Raw genomic sequence first — 18,754 nt, forward strand, 5'->3', positions numbered from 1 at the left:
TCCTTTTCACAGAAAGCAGTAGAAGTCTATTCACATGAGTAATTTATATAAACATAGATACAGAATGGAGATTGATTAATCCCTTTAATAACTTTTCCTTATAATAAGTTTATGCTGTATATAGTACCACATATGATTGCCCCCATTTTACAGATGGAGAAAATGAAGCTTAGAGAGGTAAGAGGTGAAGTGACTTGTCCATAGGCAACAATTAATATTGAGAGTCAGATCTTACAATTAAGATCAGTACTTATTAATCTTTGGCTTTTTACATTAAATACAAACCTTAAAGTCCACACACACGTACATGCACACAGACACACACACACACATTTTGCATTTATGTATGAATACATATTTGCTATAAAAACATCAATGAAGATCTTGACTTGCCATTAAATGTAGTGATACACACAGTTAATCACTGATCTGTGTTGATTTTATTGTTGTTTTTGTTACTACAGATGAAGTCTTCAAGCCAAGAAAATCTTTTAGATGAAGTAATGAAAAGTTTATCTGTCTCTCCTGATTTTATGGGAAGAGAAAAGGCAGTTAGCTGTGGTCTTGTTAGGTCAGTAAGTGGAAAAACCACAACTGACTTTTCTGATGGACGATCAACTAAGGCTGACCAGCTTGTGAGGCCCAGTCCTCGAAAGCCTGAAGATTCTTCCTTCATTGGTTCTCAAGGAAAACTTACATCATCAAGCACTCAAGGAAAGGTCAAGTTAGTAAAAGAAACCTGTGTTTCACAACGACAATCAAAAGATAGTAACCCATATGCTACTTTACCTCGTGCAAGCAGTGTCATCTCTACAGCTGAGGGGACTACTCGAAGGACAAGCATTCATGACTTTTTGTCCAAGGACAGTAGACAGCCTGTGTCAGTTGATCCATCACCATCTACAGCTGATAACATCCCATCAACATCTAGTGAGTACTGTGTACATCAACAGCCCCACAATTTCACAAATACTATATATTCCCATTCACAAAGTGATTTAGCCACAGCTATGCACTCAGCTTATGTTGTGTCTACCTCTGTTCAGACTAGAAATTCAAGAACTGAAAGGTCAAATTTTCATGACAAATCCTTTGCAACCATTAATATGTTTAGTGACACAGTAGGAATATTAGCTAGTGAAAGTGTAGGAACCTTTTCTGTGAGTCATCTAGCCCAGCCATTTTTATCCTTGAATACAGAATTAGTTAGTAACATAAGTGGTTTACCCCAAAGACCAGCTATCCAAACTAGTGATGAGACATTTGTCTCATCACTTCAAGTTGTACAGAAAAATAATGAACAACCTTCTGAGAACCAGAAATCTAATAATAGTAAGGCACAGTTCAATAACAGTGAAATTACTCCTCTTGCATGTCTAAATCCTAGTGAGACAGAACCCCCATTATTGGTCTCTGAGGATAATCAAACTGTTTGGTATGAATATGGTTGTGTATGATAAAAACACACACACAAAATTTGAAATGTATGTCATCTCATGCTTTGTGTGATCTCTTACCTAATTTAGGAAGCTTTCTACTGAAAAGCCTTTTGTGGTTAGGTTTACGTTTTATTTTTGAATGGTGGTATCGTGTTCAGCATGTGTATGAATGTAAAATTGTAACCACACCAAAGCTTGCATGAAATATTAATTGCACTGTATATTTTTGCATGCCTTTGCCAGCCTTAACAATCCAAGCTTAATGTTTCATATTTTTGTTTGTCATCTGACAAAAAGACTTTGTTTCCTTTGTTTTACCTAAAGCATGTTTTTAAAAAATTGCATGCCATGCTTTGTAAGGAAGGAACCTCTGAGCTAAATTTCAACAAGAGAAATTTCTTCTAAATTGTGTTCTGGTCCTTTTTTTAAAAATTACATTATCTATATACATTTTTACAACTAAGAAAATTCATTTTCCTTTTTATTGTAGAATACACATTTCATTTTGCACAGTGTACACATGTACAATACTGAGACAAACATTTCAAAGTCTTTAGTTATTTATGGCATATGTTATCATTTTGCTTTTTGTGCAAATTATAGTTAATTCAGGTAACTAGTTTGCATTGCAAGTATGAACCAGAGTCCATATTTATAAACATTGTTCAGATGTAAGGCATTGTTAACACTCAAAGGAATGGATTTTTTGGGTGGTCAATAAAATTAATTTTAACTAGGAACTTTATCTTTAATTCTTTTCCTTTCTGTTTTTTTTCCAGTTCTCTCTGGTGTATAGATGTGCTCAATACTATTAGATCTATTTAGGATGAATTTTTCCATAGAATCAAATAGTATAGTAACTTTCTTTACTTTTTAATATAGTATATGATGATAATAAACAATCATAACATTGTGGTGGAATTCTTGTGTACTAATATTTAAAAACATCTAAATTAGAAAATGGAAGAAAAGTATCATTCTATGATTAATTTTTTAAATATTTTAAATAAAATAGTTGCTAGCAAAATTGAAGGTTTTGAAAAAAGTAAATATTTAAGCATAAAACTAAAATTTTAATTCACAGCTATTAAAATTAGCTTCTTTATGCACAGTATGATTTCTTACATTTGTTTAAAGCATATTGGGATTTTTTTTTTAGTAAAGTTTGAGAAAAATTAATCGATTGGTTCAGTAATTTAGGTATAGCAGGTCTTTGAAAATAAAGCCAGGCAAATTTGATATCTTGTTCTTTTTTAAAAATAGATAAATGTTTTGTTGATTTTTTTTTAACACGTCCTGTATCTTTTAGTGATTCCTTTCACACCAAATAGAACATTCTCATAACAAAGATGTAAAAAACTACAAATCAACAACTTGGTATCATATCCTTTATCCACATCTTGTAGTGCACCTCCTCTTTGCCAAGAGGAGGAACAATATATTTCACTTATGCATCCTCTGAAATGAATTTTGGTCACTTTGATATCTTTCAGTATTATTTTCTTTTACGCTATTATGGTCATTTTTTAAGTTGTTCTCGTTGTCACCGCTTACTTCTCCTTGCATCACTTCAGATGTACTTTACCAGGTTTCCCTGAATTCTTCTTGGGGCATAATAATACCTTATTACATGCAAAAACCATAATTTGTTTAGCCAGTTCCCAGGTGATGAGCTGTTTCCAATTTTTTGTCATTTTGAAAAGTACTGCCTTAAATATTTTTGTATATATGGGACCTGTGCCAAGTTCTTAAAACTATAAAATTCAACTCTGATCCAGTTCCTTGCAGAAAATAAGTTGGACAATCTTCCTCTTCAATTATTTTTACCAGCATATTCAATATGAATATGACAAAAAGCAGTTTAATTTGGTTATCAGAAAGAAATGTCTTAAAGTGAGACTTCTTAAATGGTAGAAAATTATCAGAGAAAAAGTGAATGAAAAATATATTCTAGAGATCCTTTGTTTGATAAAAGCATGTTTTAGATAGTCTTTTTGCTCTCACAGGACAATATTCAAAAGGGCTAGGCCAATTCTCATTCATGTTTTTGGCTTCCTATATGTCTCATAGCCAATTATTTCTAGAGTCTTGCTGCAGATGTAATACAGGTGAATAAATACCTTTTATCCTCCTTCCTAACACTTTTTTCCAAATGAAAAATGAGTCTCTTTTTCCTGACTACTTGTAAAATAACACAATCTCAATATTTTCATTGTTAAATGCTATTAGTACTATAATCTAAAAGTAGATTCAACCCATGCAACTTGTAGAAACAAAAATTATCTTGTTCCATATGCAATATAGATGTAGATGTCTCTAAATTTATGAAAACAGTCCATTTTTATAGTTTATCGCAATAATTTTAAATGAGTCTTCTCTTGAAATCTTTACACATAAGATGTTAACTTAAAAAACAACGAATCTACTCTTAATAACTGATCCATTGGCAAATTAAACTTTTAAGAAATCATCTCTATAAGTAGCCTTTCACTTTATTCATTTGCATTCATTCTTTAGCCCAGTTTATTCTTTTAATTTCCTATTACAAAAAGTAATAGCATCAAAATAAACACAGTAGAACATTTTTTTAAAGTAATGATGCCTCATATAACTGTCCTGTACCACTATTTAATATTCATTTTGTCAAGCAAGTCTTTTTTTTTTAGCCTCAGATTTGATTTTTGAAAGCACTCCTGAATTATTATGGTATACAAGTATATTTAACTAAAAATATTTAGAAATTTATCTTAAGGAAGATTTTACTTCTCACATGTAGATCTCCAAGCAGTTATTTTTACATAGTTATAGGATACATTGTGCTTATGTATGCCTGTATATATCTGTTTGTGTATATGTATAACATATATAGTATTCTTAAACTAGACAAACACAAACATTGTACATAATAATGGTAATACTAACAGTCAATCTTTTGAAATAATTGAGAACTTAAGATGGAACTTCCTCAAGAGATCATCAGCCCTGGTAAAGATAATCAAAAACTTGTCCTCGAACACCAAAACCTGTTTTTCTGTCTTTTACTGAATCATTGACTTTTTAGATCTCCACCTCTTTTATCTACAGATGAGGAAACTGAGGCATCTGAAACATTTCAGGCCTGAATTCTGAGAAATTATATCCATTAGCCTTTTGAAATTTTGCAGTAATTTTTCTTTTGGTCCAAGACAAATTTTAGGTGTTTTTTGCTATGAGCAATTATACTTTTCCCTTTATAAAGTTTTCTTGAACCTTCTGTTTTATTAGTAAAGAATAAAAATATTGCATTGTGCATGTTTCCTCTACTGCATGCAGTCATTATTTTCTGCTTTACAAACAACACAACCATTCAAGTGAATAAATGTAATACTTAAACCTACTAGACATTAAAAAGTTGAAAATGTAATCTTTACTTGGTAATCATTATATCCTTTTTCAGTTAAAAAACATTCAGATTAAGATCCCTCCTCCAAATCCCCAGGCAGTTCTATATACATACATACATATATACATATATACATATACATATATATATATACATATACATATATGTATATACATATTTCCTCCCTCCCCCCTTCTCCATTCAGTGGGATTAACTTTTAGTTTACAATTTCCTGAACTGTGATATGTTTAAATCTTTGGCTAATTAAATAACATGAAATGCTTTTTTCCTGCAGATGTGGACACTATACAAGAAAGCAGGAATTCAAAAAGCAGGTCTAGGGAGCAACAAAGCTCCTAATTCTATTACCCCCACTACATGAGATGTGGGCCAAGTGGTGAGTTTCCTGCCCAAAATGTAAATGAGATTAGTCTCATTTATTTAAAAATAAAATTAAACTAACAGCATTAAGTGTGAGAGTAAGTGCACATTGCATTAACAGATATAAATATTGCTTGCTTAATTAATTGGTTTTCTCTCTTTACTATTAAAGTCATATTCTATTGCTGTTGTATGTTTTGCTTGACTGGGCAGTGAGCAAAAGAAACCCTCCTTAAAGGTTTTTATTCTATTGCTGTTGTATGTTTTGCTTGCCTGGGCAGTGAGCAAAAGAAGCCCTCCTTAAAGGTTTTTATTTGGGGAGGGGGGGAGGAAAGGGAAACTGGTGTGCAAAATAAATTTTCTTTTTATAAATTTAGTCATGCTACTTAATTAACTTTCTAGAATTGTTAAAGTTGATTTTTCCAAAATTTAGCTTATGAAAATTTAAAGACATAGTTAAGAAGTTGTAATTAACTACAAATTGAGCCTTTTTTTTTTTCAACCGGGCCAAGGGTTGGGGAGGTAGAGGATACACGATTATTGGAGGAACAAATTAGTGATTTTGGTAAAGTATTTCTTTTGAAGGTTTGATATTTTTAAGCTATTATAGGAAAATTGTTGCTGGAATTCTATCACTTTCTTATCTCTATTAAAATATGTCTGGTACAGTACCTTTTCTGTATTTTAGAACACTTTGAAACCTTTAAGCTTTTCTCATATTTTCTTTCTTCTTTCTACCTTTCAACTAAACAGAGAGAGAAAGTGTCCTTCAGTATCTCAGTATGAAGCCTTTGTTTCTGAAGTAACAAGACAGCCGACTGTAGGAGTCATTTAAAACAAAAAAACTTTAAGGGAACTTTTAACAATCCTTCGTGAGTAGAGCAGGCAAGAAATGCAAACCTTCCTTCCTTCCTTCCTTGAATCAAGGAGCACTACCGGATCAACTGCCAAAATTTTTAGAAGGTCTTAGGACTTGTAGCACTTTGAACTGTTGGTTAAGATCTACTGAATAAAGGACAGTTCTCCTCTCCCTGAGAACCGAGTATTTTATTGTTTCAAGAATTACTCCAAGAAAAATCTACTTTCATCATTTGTTCAAGAAGTTAGCCATTGATTGCTCAATGCTTCTGCTAATTAGCCCAAATCTAGCCATTTATATTTAGTTCTGTAAATCTAAATTAATGCTCTTGTATTTTGTGAACTGTACAATATATCCAGGTACAAAAATTTTTTGGCATGTCACTGCCTATTTTTGGTTGGCAGACTGCATGATGTTACTCTTTTAAAAAATCCTTCCAATTATTTTGGTGCATACTACAAAAAAAAATTGAGTTTGTGGGAAGACATGTCTGAGAACTCTACAATAAAATAGGAGTTATTAAAAATTAGCACTGAAATTCATATGCTTTCCATGTTCACCATTTTCATCACAAAGGAACACTAAGCAAACATATGTGGATGTGGATGTAAGCCAGTTAATGAGTGATTTTCTGGAACTTTAAAAAATGAGGTGGTTTTCCCCTTCTCCACCTGATCCCAACCCCTACTTCCCCAACAAATGGCATTCCCAGGATAAAGCTGTCTTACTCTAAATATTTTAACTCATTTTCTTCCTTTGATATTGAGGTTTTTTGTTTTTTGTTATTTTTACATGAGAGCTGACTATTGCTTAAGAGGTTTTCTTATGGCAAAAAAATAATGTAAATAATTTCATATGATCTGCATTTTGCCAGGAACTCATTTAATTATTGAGAATCATTTATTAATAAAACTTTTTTGTCCTTTGTAACCTTACATTAAAACTGATAACTATTATTGGTACTTTTGAAATATTTGTATGCATTTGTTACTTCTAAACATTTGCAAGAAGCACAAAAGAATAAATTTAGTTAACCCAGGGAAATATACATGGGATTTTGTAGTAATTCCCATTTTATATTAATATCAGTTTTATTTTCTTAATAATACAGAAATGAAAATGCCTATTAATGGGAATTGATTACTCAACCTCAGTCTGTATTTATAGAGTTTCATAATATTCATACAAGTTTGAAATGAGAAATAAATTGTTTTTTTTTTTAATGTTAGTTTACTTCTTAGGCTCTCAGTACCAGCTTACAAAGACGTTTTTGAGATTTTCCATATTTGATATATATGGTTTTTTCCATATATTTCTATATGTGGATTATGAACTGTTTGTTTCATCACTAATCTAGCAGTCATACAAAGAGTTTCTTTTTTGTTGAATGATTGCCACTGATACTGTATTTTAAAACTGTATTGTCTCAGAGAAATACAGACAGCGTGATGTTTTAATCAAATTTTTAACAAAAAATAGGGTAACTTGGGTCTATCCTTAATGCCACTTTTACTTGATTTTTATTTTTCCATCCCTAAAACAAATCACATTTGCTGCCATATGATATTGTAAAGTTAAAACAACCCATGGATGAAAGGTGCTATATAAACATAATGGATTGTTCTAAAACACAAAACTTCACAAAAGACATGTTTCAGATTTATTCTCTGGACTTTCAGAACATTTCAAAACATTATTAGATGACCAAAATCTCTAATGGCTTCTTACACTAAAAGATTAAATGAGCATCCCAATCTAAAGAAACATACATATTAAAAAAAAAATAATACCAATTTGATTTCAAGTCAATAAATTTGAGAATAAAAGTAAAAATTATGTTTTAGCTAAATACATTCAATTAAAAGAGACTTAAATTTCTATCAGATAACATCTACTTTGCAAATAGCACATATCCTGGGGCCATCAATGAAATCTGCCATGTAATAATAAGTTGTAGGTAGCCCAACAAAAAGGGGTCTAATGATCATAGGTTGGTCTCCCTGCAGCATTAATATCCTAAAACAAGAATCCTGCTGGGTTATTTCAGGAAATGGAAAGAGCTTAAGGGCAGTCCAAAATGGTACCATTCTAAGTAGACTGGGAATTTAACCTAAAAAAGTAACCTGGGAAGAAGCAACCAAGGGGAAACAAGATGGTTACTGAATAGTTTTAACTGTACTTGATGCCCTCTTTAGAAGAGAGGAAATAAAACTCATTGGAGAAAACAGCCATAAAAATTTCCCCTCCCCCCCTCCCCCAATGGTTTCATGAGACCTTATTAGGTAGACAGCACTTTTTGTCATGTACAATCCTCCTCAGTTAAATCACAGATCTACCCTACTGGAATCTGAAATGATGACAATTTTTCCTTTGGCCTGCTTGTTAATAAGTATTTTGGTTTCACCTGAACCAAAAGCTTAGTCTCAAGAAAAACAAATAATTCAACATGTAGGGTCATAGTCTCATTTTTGATAGCCACAAAAGATTCTACGAAATAGTGCTTCACACAGAGGCATATGTAGAAGTTTTTGGTCTAAGTTTTGGGGTTGGTGATTACCAAAGAATTAAATGAAACAGGTTTGTATGTAGCACCTTTCATGCCAGGGCATGGTAAAACTCTCTTTAAAATTTACTTGTGCTCATTATTGAATTGCAGCCACTTCTCACATTCCATACTTTGTTAACTAATACTTTGTTAGGAGTGAAAAATGTGTTGCAACAAAAACTGGAAATACATGGGAGAGCATGTGTAATAAATAACTTAAGAATTTTTAAGTTGCTTCTTATGAAAACATGTTTTTTTCCTGGCTACATTTAATCCCAAGTTGTATTTTTCTTTCTTTGATATTTGTTTGGAATTAATGAAGCAGGTTCAAAAAAGGAGCCCATTATCAAATGTAAACCTTTGTGTACATGTTTAAATAGTTTGATAATAATGGAAATGCCTTAAAGGGAATGCTTATGGGTAAAGTGGCACTTATAACAATCTTTAACAAAACTTTCTTATTTAAAATTGTCTTTTTTTTTAATCAAGGGCTCTCTTTCTAAATGTCTGCCATTGTACTTATATAACTGTTATTAAATACCAAATCAAATAATACAAATTCTGTAACATTTCCTTTAAAACACACTGTTGGGAATCTGGAGTTGTGGTAAATAATCTTAACATTTAATAATCCCTGAACACTTTGGAAATTAATCCTGCTTTTTTGTTTTTGAGTGTTTTTTTACCTTCATTTCTTGAAGATTTTAGTTTTTGACACAAATATTCTTTTAAAATTTGTTCATTTTAAGTTCTGTTATCTGTTTTCAAAAGAAACTCAAGATATAATTGGATTTTATCACCAGTGATCATTAAAACTACTAAAATTAATTTTAGCTGTATGTCAGTTTAGAATAATAAAATGGCATTTTGAATCCCCTAACACCTCTCTAACAATACCTTTTAACATAATTGAGAAAAGATTTTCAAAATCTCTTTGTTAGAAACATCGATCCTCAAGTCTATGAAATTTTTTACTTCTCAGATTTGGAAGGGATATCAGCAGTCATTTAATCCAACTTAAAATCAGAATCCGTTCTACAATATTTCCAACAAATTGTCATCTAGCCTCCACTTGAGAAATCTTCAGAGATGAAGAATTCCAATTTTTCATTTGGTCTGCATAGTTTTCATAACTCCCACCCCATTGCTCCTAGTCCTTCTTCCCTCTGGGTCAAGCAAAACAAGCCTAATCTTTCTAAACAGCTGCCATGTAACCCCCAAGCCTAAATACTTCATACTTGAACTCCTATGACATTCCTCACAATTTTACTTTCAGGATTTCTTTCAACAAGTGATCCGGTGGACTCATCTTGATTTTGTTGTTTAAGAACTGTAGTTCTAAAAAATCATGGTTTTCAGGAAGTCTAGTAACTTTTAAATTCTTTCCTTGACCTGTTTTCCAAATCAGTTGTTTTTATATCAAATATCTTCTATTTTTTCTTATCTTTTGATATTCTAATTATTTCTTGCTATCTCATGGACTCCACTTTTTTTTGGACATTGTTTTCTTTGATTTACTCATCTCTCCAACTTCAGTTCCTGAACTCCTGGAGCTTTCTATGAGGACCATTCAACCTTTTCTGAACTTCTCAATAAGATTGTTGACCCTGCTTGGTTCCTAGAGTCAAGCCCCCACTTTGATCTTAAAGATTCAGAGTGCTAGATCTTCAGGGCCCTTAGGGGCCCCTCGGGAGCAGGACGAAGTGCTAGGGACCTCCAAATACTGCTATGCTGCCAACTATTGTGCTTCCTAGGGTTTCCAAGATCCTCACCTGTAGGCTTTCTGATTACCCTGACCTGCCCTGAATCTTTCATGAGGACCTTCCATTTTTTCTGCCTCTAGACAGCTAGATATTTCTGGGCTGGGAAGCTACTGGCTTATTATAGTCTGTACCAGCACTGGCTTTTTTTGTCAGGCTCCTTTCCTGTGTGATTTTTGTCTTGGTGTATTTAGTATGCAGTTCTAGGATGGAAGAAATTGTTTAGTGTAGTTTTCTTTCTCAGTCATTATTTGGTCTGGCACAAGTTTAGTAATTTTGCTAGAGTAGGACCTAGGGTGCTGCTCTGCCTCTATTCAAGCAGCCATCTAGGCCAGAAGACTAGAAAACTAATTTTTATAAGAAAGGGGAGGGAAATAAAGGTAATACTTTACTCAGTGACCTAAACCTCCTCATCTGGACCAGTATCTTTGATACTAGTGCAAATGCCTGGACCTCTATCCCAGGTTCTAAAGACACAGGGCCCTAGTTCAGGGGAAGTTAATCCACTCATCTTTGGAGTACTAGGTCCCAAGCCAATTGTTTGGAGGACTAGGTGTGTATTCAAAACTAGCCCATTAAGCCTGAGCATTCTACTCCTGGCCCTAGCCCTCCTTCACCTTCATGTCCCATTCAGGCCATTTACCTGACATCATACCATCTCTTCCCTCACCCCTTCACAGAAAAATCCCCCTTTCCTGATCACTATTAACTAACCTGAGAATGGAAGTTTCTTGAGGACCAGGGACTATTTTAAAATATTTGCATTCCTTGAGCATGGGCACACAGTCATAAATACATTTTATTTTAGTTCATGCCCCATTAACATTGTTTCTCTCTACTCTGATCCACCAAAATAGGTTCTTGGTCTTTTTCTGGCTCTATTTTTTTAATAGTACTGTCTAAAAATAGTTAAGTAGTAAATTAACACTAAAGTATAAAAATATACATAAGAATAATGTGAATTTTTACTTATTTTCTCATAATATTCTTTACTGTGGTACACAGTAAAGGATTTTGGCTAGGGAGATCATTTATATACAGTAGATTTTTTAAAAGAAAATCTAAGTGGTTTATTTTAGAATTAATATTAGTATGTAATGGAAATTGAGCATTCTTTTCAAAAATAAAAAGGTATATTCAAAAGGGATCTGACATAATTTAGCAAGGAGGGATGAGGTGTCATATGAGAACTGGTTGCAAGAACCTGTGCTAATTTAGCCTAGAAAAGATTTAGGGCACACATACTCGGAAATTCTTAGATGTCTTCAAATATTTTAAGGATTATCCTAGGAAAGGATTAGATTTGTTCAGCTTTTCTTCCCCCTCCTTTCTTGGTGCTTCCCCCAGCCCTTCCTGGAAACAAAACTAGGCAGTAAAAATTGTAGAGGCAAATTTGGCTTGATAAAAAATTTCCTAACAGAGCTATCTATCTAAAAGTGAAATGGACCATCTTTGAGAGAGTAATAGGTTCCAAGTTTTCAAACAGGAAAGGGAAGAGAATAAGCAGTTATATAGTGCCTCCTTTGTGCCAGGCACCTTGCATTATAAATACTATCTCATTTGATCCTCACAACCCTTGGAAGTAGTTGGGGCTATTATTACCATTTAACAGTTGAGGAATTGAGGCAAATATACTAAGTGACTTGCCTAGCGTCATTTAAGATAGTAAATCAGATTTTAACTTGGGTCTTCCTGACTCCAGACTGCAAGCAGAAACCAGTCAGTCGTTAGGCAAAACAGCCTGATGCTGAGCACGGAGTTGTTTTGTCATTTGAGAAGCCAGTGGTAATGAATGAACCCAGATATTGAGAGCACTGAGGCTTAGAGAAGTCTAACTAACCCTCATCCTCAAACTGCAGTAAGTTTTGAAAAGTCTCCTGACCCCCTAGACATAGCCTTGCCATAGACAGGTATAGATGGACAACCTTGCTCGTCCAACCCTAAAAATTAAATCACTTTATGGAGTCTTCCTGACTCCTCGAGCCTTGGCCTAGCATTTGAAGTGCTCCATTAGTTGAAGCGTACCTTTCTTATTTAATGTACTTCCCTTCACACACTGTTCCAACCCACACTGATTCTTAGTTCTATCCTGAACACCCTTTACCTGAGTATGTTACTCTCAGCATTCAGTGCAGGCACATCTTTTTTTATAGCTCTGATCTTTTCCAGCCAAAAGTAGGCTCTCAAAGTTCCTCAGAGCAAGCAGGTCTTGCCCCTATCACATGCCACTTGTTATTATACTTTGTATGCATGACATGGTGTTGCCACCAAACAGACCTGAAGTTCCTTGGAATATCCTTTTATGTCCATTGTTTAGGTCAAGACCTTCTCTACAGGAGGCTGATGAATAAAAGCAAACAACCTCCCAATTCCAGGATCTTGTGATACCCACCAACACTCTAAAACAAGTTTCCTTCTCAAAGTCCTTTGTTTTCAAATGAATTTGCAAAAAAAGAATTAAAAAAAAAAGATTTCTTAGGACTGGGCCTAAGAACATTTCTCATTTTCTCCATTCTTGGTAATTTTAAAGTAAATTTCGGCACTTGGGACAGTTTGCAAAGTTACATTTTATTCAAACTTCTGGCCCATTTGTTTAATCAAATTTTACTATTATAGGATCATGCCCAGTCTTCTTCACAAAGGTGAGAAAGTCATCAGGGCTCAAGCCCATTGTGGCTGTGTTGGTCATTGGATGGAAGTACACCTTTTCATAACCGCCTTCCAGAAAAGCAGCATCCAGGACAAATGTCACGTCTCCCTGGTCGCAGAAAAGAGCCAGGGGTGTGGCACAGCCCTGGCCCACTCGCAGCTTCTCCAGCATGGACATCTCGTCAGCAAACCTCAGATTGCCACTCCCAACGCCCAGCTGCTTGGCCAGATCGTTCAAGTTAATCTTCCTATCGTGAAGGACTGTTACCAGCCAATAGCTCTTCTTCCTTTTGTCTTTAAGAAACAGGTTCTTGCTGTGGGCCCCTTTCAGATGCTTGAGGTGAGGCATCATTTCTTCAACTGTAAATACCTACAAAACAGGAAGGTTAATGACACCTGGGAGCCTCCGCTCTCTGAAGGGCATGCTTCCATTCGGGTCCTCCCTTTCTTCCCATCCCACCCTCCCGTGCCTAGCCACTCGGGTTGGTTTTGTTCCCTAGCTTGCACAGCATCCCAGCCAGGCCCCTCTCCGTTTAGTTTGGAGCAACTGGGGCGGGGAAGGGAGTGCAGAATAATCATGGGATTAGCCAAGGGCCAGTACAGCACAGTAGATTCCGGAAAGCTGGCTTCAGAGAACCAAGTTCAAATTCTGCCTGGGACATCGTAGACGTGGCATACATCCCACCCCCCACTCCAAAATAGTCTTGTTTCAGAATGCTGAAACCTCCGGGTCTTCAGAAAAGTTGTTAAAGAGGGAACAAGGCAGTCAAAATGCCAACCGAAGGGCCCGCCCCCAGGTTAAGCATCTCCTCTGAGACTGAGAGCAAACTTCCTATTGCACGCCCTTGCTGCCGATGGGGCTTGCGCCGGGTCCTCGGGGTAGTGGACTATATCCGAGTGCATTTCCTAAATCTAAACACTAACAGAAGCTTCTTGGAGGATGGGCTGGGGGAAGGCGAGGCTCGCGCCCTCAGGACTCTGCATCGGGGTAGGTGCTGGAGCGGCCTGCCTCCGCGCCCCCTACCTGCTTGCCAGCACCGGCAGAGTAGGGGTCACCACCACCGAGCGGGCCTCGCCAAGGGGATAGGAACCCGGGCCGGGCTCTACGGGACGATCAGGGCAGCCGCCGCCTTCCACACACCACCGTTTCGGCTTCACGGGGGTCCTGGCCGTGGCAATGGCCTTTGGCTCCTTTTTGATCCTATCCAAAAAGGCAACTGGGTGGCGCAGCAGGTAGAGCCAAGCTGGGCCTGGACGTGGAAAAGACATCTTCCTGTGTTCAAGTACGGCCTCGGACAGCGTGACCCTGGACAAGTCACTGCCCCATTTCTTCATCTGCAAAATGCGCTGGAGAAGGAACTAGTAGAGTCTTTGCCAAGAAACCCCGAACATTTGGACACGACTGAACAACGATCGAGCTAAAGCAACACGGGCTCTTCGGGCTGATTTCTCCCTCAAATCCAAAACAATTTAAGAAAAAGGCCAAACTTGGCGAGCACCGGGAGAGTCGGAAAGTAGAACTAGCGTGCCCCGGAAGCAGCTCACCTTCCTCCCCAAGCGCCCCAGTCCACCCTCAGGCCCCCAAACGAGGGCCAGCTCCCCGGCTCCGGGCTCACCTCGGGGTGTTCCACGCTCACAGTTGGGATGGCCAGAGCTCGGAGCTGGTCTTCCAGGGCAGCACGGAGCTCCGGCCCGGCCATGGCATCTGCCGGCGTGGCAGCGAGGGCGGGGATGGGGGGCGGGGCCTAGCTGGCTTCCTGCGCGCTCTTTAGTCGGGCTCCCCGGGCCAGCCGTCCCTCTTTTGCCTCCTCTTTCTCCTTGGTTTAGACACTCTCCCAGAAGAGGCTCCCTGTGACCTCCGAAGGCTTTTCAAGTCTAGCCCCAGCCTCTGGCTAAACACATTGCAGGTTCCCCTCACCCCTTTTCCTTTCTAGACAAACTGGCCTTTGGGGTTTCGTTTTTTAAACCCTTACCTTCCATCTTAGGATCAATACCGGTTATTTGTTCCAAGGCAGAAGAGCTGTAAGCACTAGGCAATGGGGGTTAAGTGACTTGCCCAGGGCCACACAGTAAATTTGAACTCAAGTCTTCTGGATTACAGACCCAGTGCTCTTTCTGCTGAGCCACCTAGTTGCCTTTGAAGTCTAAATTTGCCAGTTTGTAACTTTGATCCATTATTCCTGATTTTACCCTTTTGGACCATCAGGAGAAGCCTAATCTGTCTGCACAGGACAAGCATTAAAGATAGTTAACATGTCCCCTCTGAGTCTTCTCGTCTGTGATGAAGCATTCCCAATTTCTCTTCTTTTCTTTCATTTCCTTTCCTTTCCTTTTCTTTTCTTTTCTTTTCTTTTCTTTTCTTTTCTTTTCTTTTCTTTCCTTTCCTTTCCTTTCCTTTCCTTTCCTTTCCTTTCCTTTCCTTTCCTTTCCTTTCCTTTTCTTTTCTTTTCTTTTCTTTTCTTTTCTTTTCTTTTCTTTTCTTTTCTTTTCTTTTCTTTTCTTTTCTTTTCTTTTCTTTTCTTTTTAAAAACCCTTAACTTAGTACAAGATCTTAAACCAGTGATGGGCCACCTAAAAAACAGCATAACTCGGGTAGTATGCCACTTCCAGAAAATACCATAATTTTGAGATATTTATAGTTTAAATAACAAAATTGTATAATTGTAATAAATAACTATTTAATAAACCAAAAACTAATTATTTTAACTTACCTGCTTAGTGACTTCTTTGTTCATCTGTCAGTCGGTTTCTTTTGTTGGTCTTGATATTATTTAACTTGTGTGGGGTGCCATGAACCTTAAGATAAGTGAGAAGGAGGGGGAATTCTGTAACTAACCTGCCTATTAGTGACTTTTTTGTAGCTGAATTTCATTGGCTAAATCTTCAATTGAAGGTTGGTATTTTGTACACTTCAAACCCAAGCAAGCGCTACTAACTTCATCTGTCAATCTCTTTCTTTTGTTGGTTTTGATATTATTTAACACTGAGAATAAGGTCTCACAAAAGTATGTAGAGGGAAAAATTGTGAGTAAAGCCATTGCTACATTTTTCAGGGCCGGCCCCTCCCCAGCTGGCTGGCCTGGGGATGTGGGGAGAGAGTGACTGCCACCTGCCAGCCTACCTGCCTTTGCACTCTTCCTCCCCCTACCCCCACAGGAGCCCCATATGACCAAACTGCTTGGCAGCCTGCCCACCACTTGCCCCCCTATCCCCTGCCGCCAGGCAGCTCATGGAGTGGCTCTCCCCCTGGGTCAGGCTGGGGCATGGCCACAGCTCCCCAGATGGCTCCTGGGCCTCGAGGTAGGCAGCTGCATGTCATTGAAAATGGCTACATGTGTCAGTGCTGACATGCGTGTCATAGGTTCGCCATCATGGTCTTAAACTATACTGTAAAGCAGTGGTCATCAAAACAATATGGTACTAGCTAAGAGACAGAAGGGAGGATCAATGGAATAGACTTGAAGTAAATGACCTTAGCAAGATGGTGTATGATAAACCCAAAGATCCCAGCTTTTGGGACCAGAACTCACTATTTGACAAAAACTGCTAGGAAAATTGGAAAACAATATGGGTGAAATTAGGTTTAGATCAACATCTCACATCTTATACCAAGATAAATTCAGAATGAGTAAATGACAAATACAAAGAGTGAAATCATAAATTAGATGAACATAGAATTGTATACCTATAAGATCTATGGGAATTTAAGACGAAGCAATTGATTATGAATTATGAATTTTAGATTTACTCCACCCTGCTTAGTCTTTAGAATTCTAGCAACCAGGAATGTATATACCCCCACTAAAGGACTAACTGTAGGGGAGGATGGCCTATGACCGGCATGTGCTAGCAAATGATAAATCAGAAACAACTGACTGACCCCCTGGACTGTCCTAAGTCAAGTTTAAGCCACCATTGGTGCATGTGAGACACAGGAAGTGATGTAAAGAACTGCCTATATTTTTTGCATCACTTCCTGTGAGAGCTCACTCTCGGGAGCGTTGGAAACTCTTGGTGGCATTTGGCATGTTTGTAGCTTTGGCAGGCTTTGGTGGTGGAGTTTACTGGGAGGAGCTCTATAGCGTGATGACTAAAATAATGGGATTTATAAACTGTGGCAGATAAAAGAGTGTTTGGCTTAAATTGTGACCGCAGAAAATATGGTTTCAAGACAGTGTCTTGTTTTAAATCAAATATAAGGTGGTTGCCAGGAAAAAATTCCCAAATATTAAATATACCCAAGTCAGCTGGGTTTTTATAGAGATTTTAATTAATACAAATGAGGAATTAGAGAGAGAGAGAGAGAGAGAGAGAGAGAGAGAGAGAGAGAGAGAAAGGGAATAATGAGAAAAAAGGCTAAGCCAGCTTAGGCCAGCCTTAAAGAGAGAGATCAGTCAGTCATCAATCCACTCACCACAAGATTTGTCCCAAGCAAAATTCTAGTGTTCAGAGAGACACCAGCTGCCTCCTCCAATTCAGCTTTTCCCAGATGACTGTCTCGAGAGAGAGTCTCCTCAGAGGGAGTTCCAGCGAGAGTCCCTTGCTCTCAGCTTCTGATCTCCTTTTAAAGGGAATTTTCTCCTATGTCACCTCCCCTAAGTTCTCACATCTACAAATCACAGTAGATGTTTTCCCAAAGGACAGACCATTCTTAATTCACACCTAAGTAGGCTTAAACTTTTGATTAAGTTCACACCAGAAAAAATCTCTGAGTAAGTTCTTACCTCTTTGCTCCTTGTAAATTCACAAGTTGCCTGACCTTTATAGGTATTGTATTAGATCTAAAAATAGGCACAGCTTAAGAACTTTTGCCTTGCTATAAGTATGGGTTTAAGTATTTTTCATTGTTCAGCAAGGAGTTTCTTCCCCTAAAGTATGCTTAAGTAGGGGTGGAGTAGAGGTCTCACATTCCTGATCTAAGTCCCTTCATTGTTTAAATGGGGAATGGTCTTAACCAAACCTTATGAAGTAGGGTCTGAGAATTTTTAAGATTCACAATAGCATGGTTTAGGTGAAGTGGTTTCTCTGAATCCACCTTGGTGAGTGATAAGGCTGACTCCCCTTTTCCTTGACCTTCTGAAGGCATTATCCTCCAAGGAGGCCCCTCATCTTGGAGGAGGCCTTGTGGCTGGAAGCTGAACTAGATTTAATCTTCTCAGAAGGCCCCTTGGCTGAGGCCTCTGAACTTCCCCTGGCTTAGGCCAGGCCAGAGCAAATCTTCTACCCTTTCCCTCTTCTCCTTCTTAATTTCTTCCTTCTATTGTAAATAAACCACCATAAAATCCCATACAAACTTGAGTATTTCACTGGGATTGAATTTAAATTCCTGTCGACCACTAAAATAATATATTCAGTCTCAACCCCTAAATTTTACCCCTAAAAGAACATTACAAAAATGTAAAATGAATGATTTTCATTATATCAAACTAAAAAGGTTTTGTACAAACAAAACCAATGCAACCAAAATTAGAAGAACAGCAACAAACTAGGAGAACATTTTTATAACAAAACTCTCTGGCAAAGGTTTCATTTCCTAAAACAGACTGGCCAATAGGACAGCAAAGGAAAGTGATAAATGTTGGAGGGGATGTGGCAAAATTGGGACACTAATACATTGCTGATAGAGGTGTGAATTGGTCTAACTATTCTGGGAGGCAATTTGGAACTATGCCCAAAGGGCTTTAAATGACTGCCTGCCCTTTGACCCAGCCATACTACTGCTGGGTTTGTGCTCCAAAG

General features: G+C 37.2%; 2 protein-coding genes across 13 annotated transcripts in view; one reads left to right on the forward strand and one right to left on the reverse strand.

Annotated features, from left to right (window-relative positions):
• CCDC88A (coiled-coil domain containing 88A) overlaps positions 1-9,165 on the forward strand; it is a 179,504-nt gene extending 170,339 nt beyond the window's left edge. For 7 of the 12 annotated variants that reach the window (XM_056814003.1, XM_056814000.1, XM_056814001.1 and 4 more), the window contains 3 exons: positions 465-930; positions 5,117-5,218; positions 5,956-9,165. In XM_056814003.1, the coding sequence (XP_056669981.1) occupies positions 465-930; positions 5,117-5,181 (531 nt within the window). In that variant the 3' untranslated portion in view covers positions 5,182-5,218; positions 5,956-9,165. Of the gene's footprint in view, positions 1-464; positions 2,185-5,116; positions 5,219-5,955 lie in introns of those variants that run through there. The other 5 variants (XM_056813995.1, XM_056813999.1, XM_056813997.1 and 2 more) reach the window with 1 other exon arrangement.
• A 3,749-nt stretch (positions 9,166-12,914) lies between these two features.
• LOC100032028 (prolyl-tRNA synthetase associated domain-containing protein 1) lies at positions 12,915-14,809 on the reverse strand. Its single transcript, XM_001375166.5, has 2 exons — positions 14,632-14,809; positions 12,915-13,385 (listed from the first exon to the last, which is right to left on the reverse strand). Exons 1-2 carry the CDS (start codon positions 14,713-14,715, stop codon positions 12,960-12,962), a joined length of 510 nt encoding a protein of 169 aa, XP_001375203.1. The 5' UTR covers positions 14,716-14,809; the 3' UTR covers positions 12,915-12,959.
• Between the last annotated feature and the right edge of the window lie 3,945 nt (positions 14,810-18,754).

Source organism: Monodelphis domestica, chromosome 1, assembly GCF_027887165.1.
Source record: "Monodelphis domestica isolate mMonDom1 chromosome 1, mMonDom1.pri, whole genome shotgun sequence".
In the NCBI taxonomy this organism is placed as follows: Eukaryota; Metazoa; Chordata; class Mammalia; order Didelphimorphia; family Didelphidae; genus Monodelphis; species Monodelphis domestica.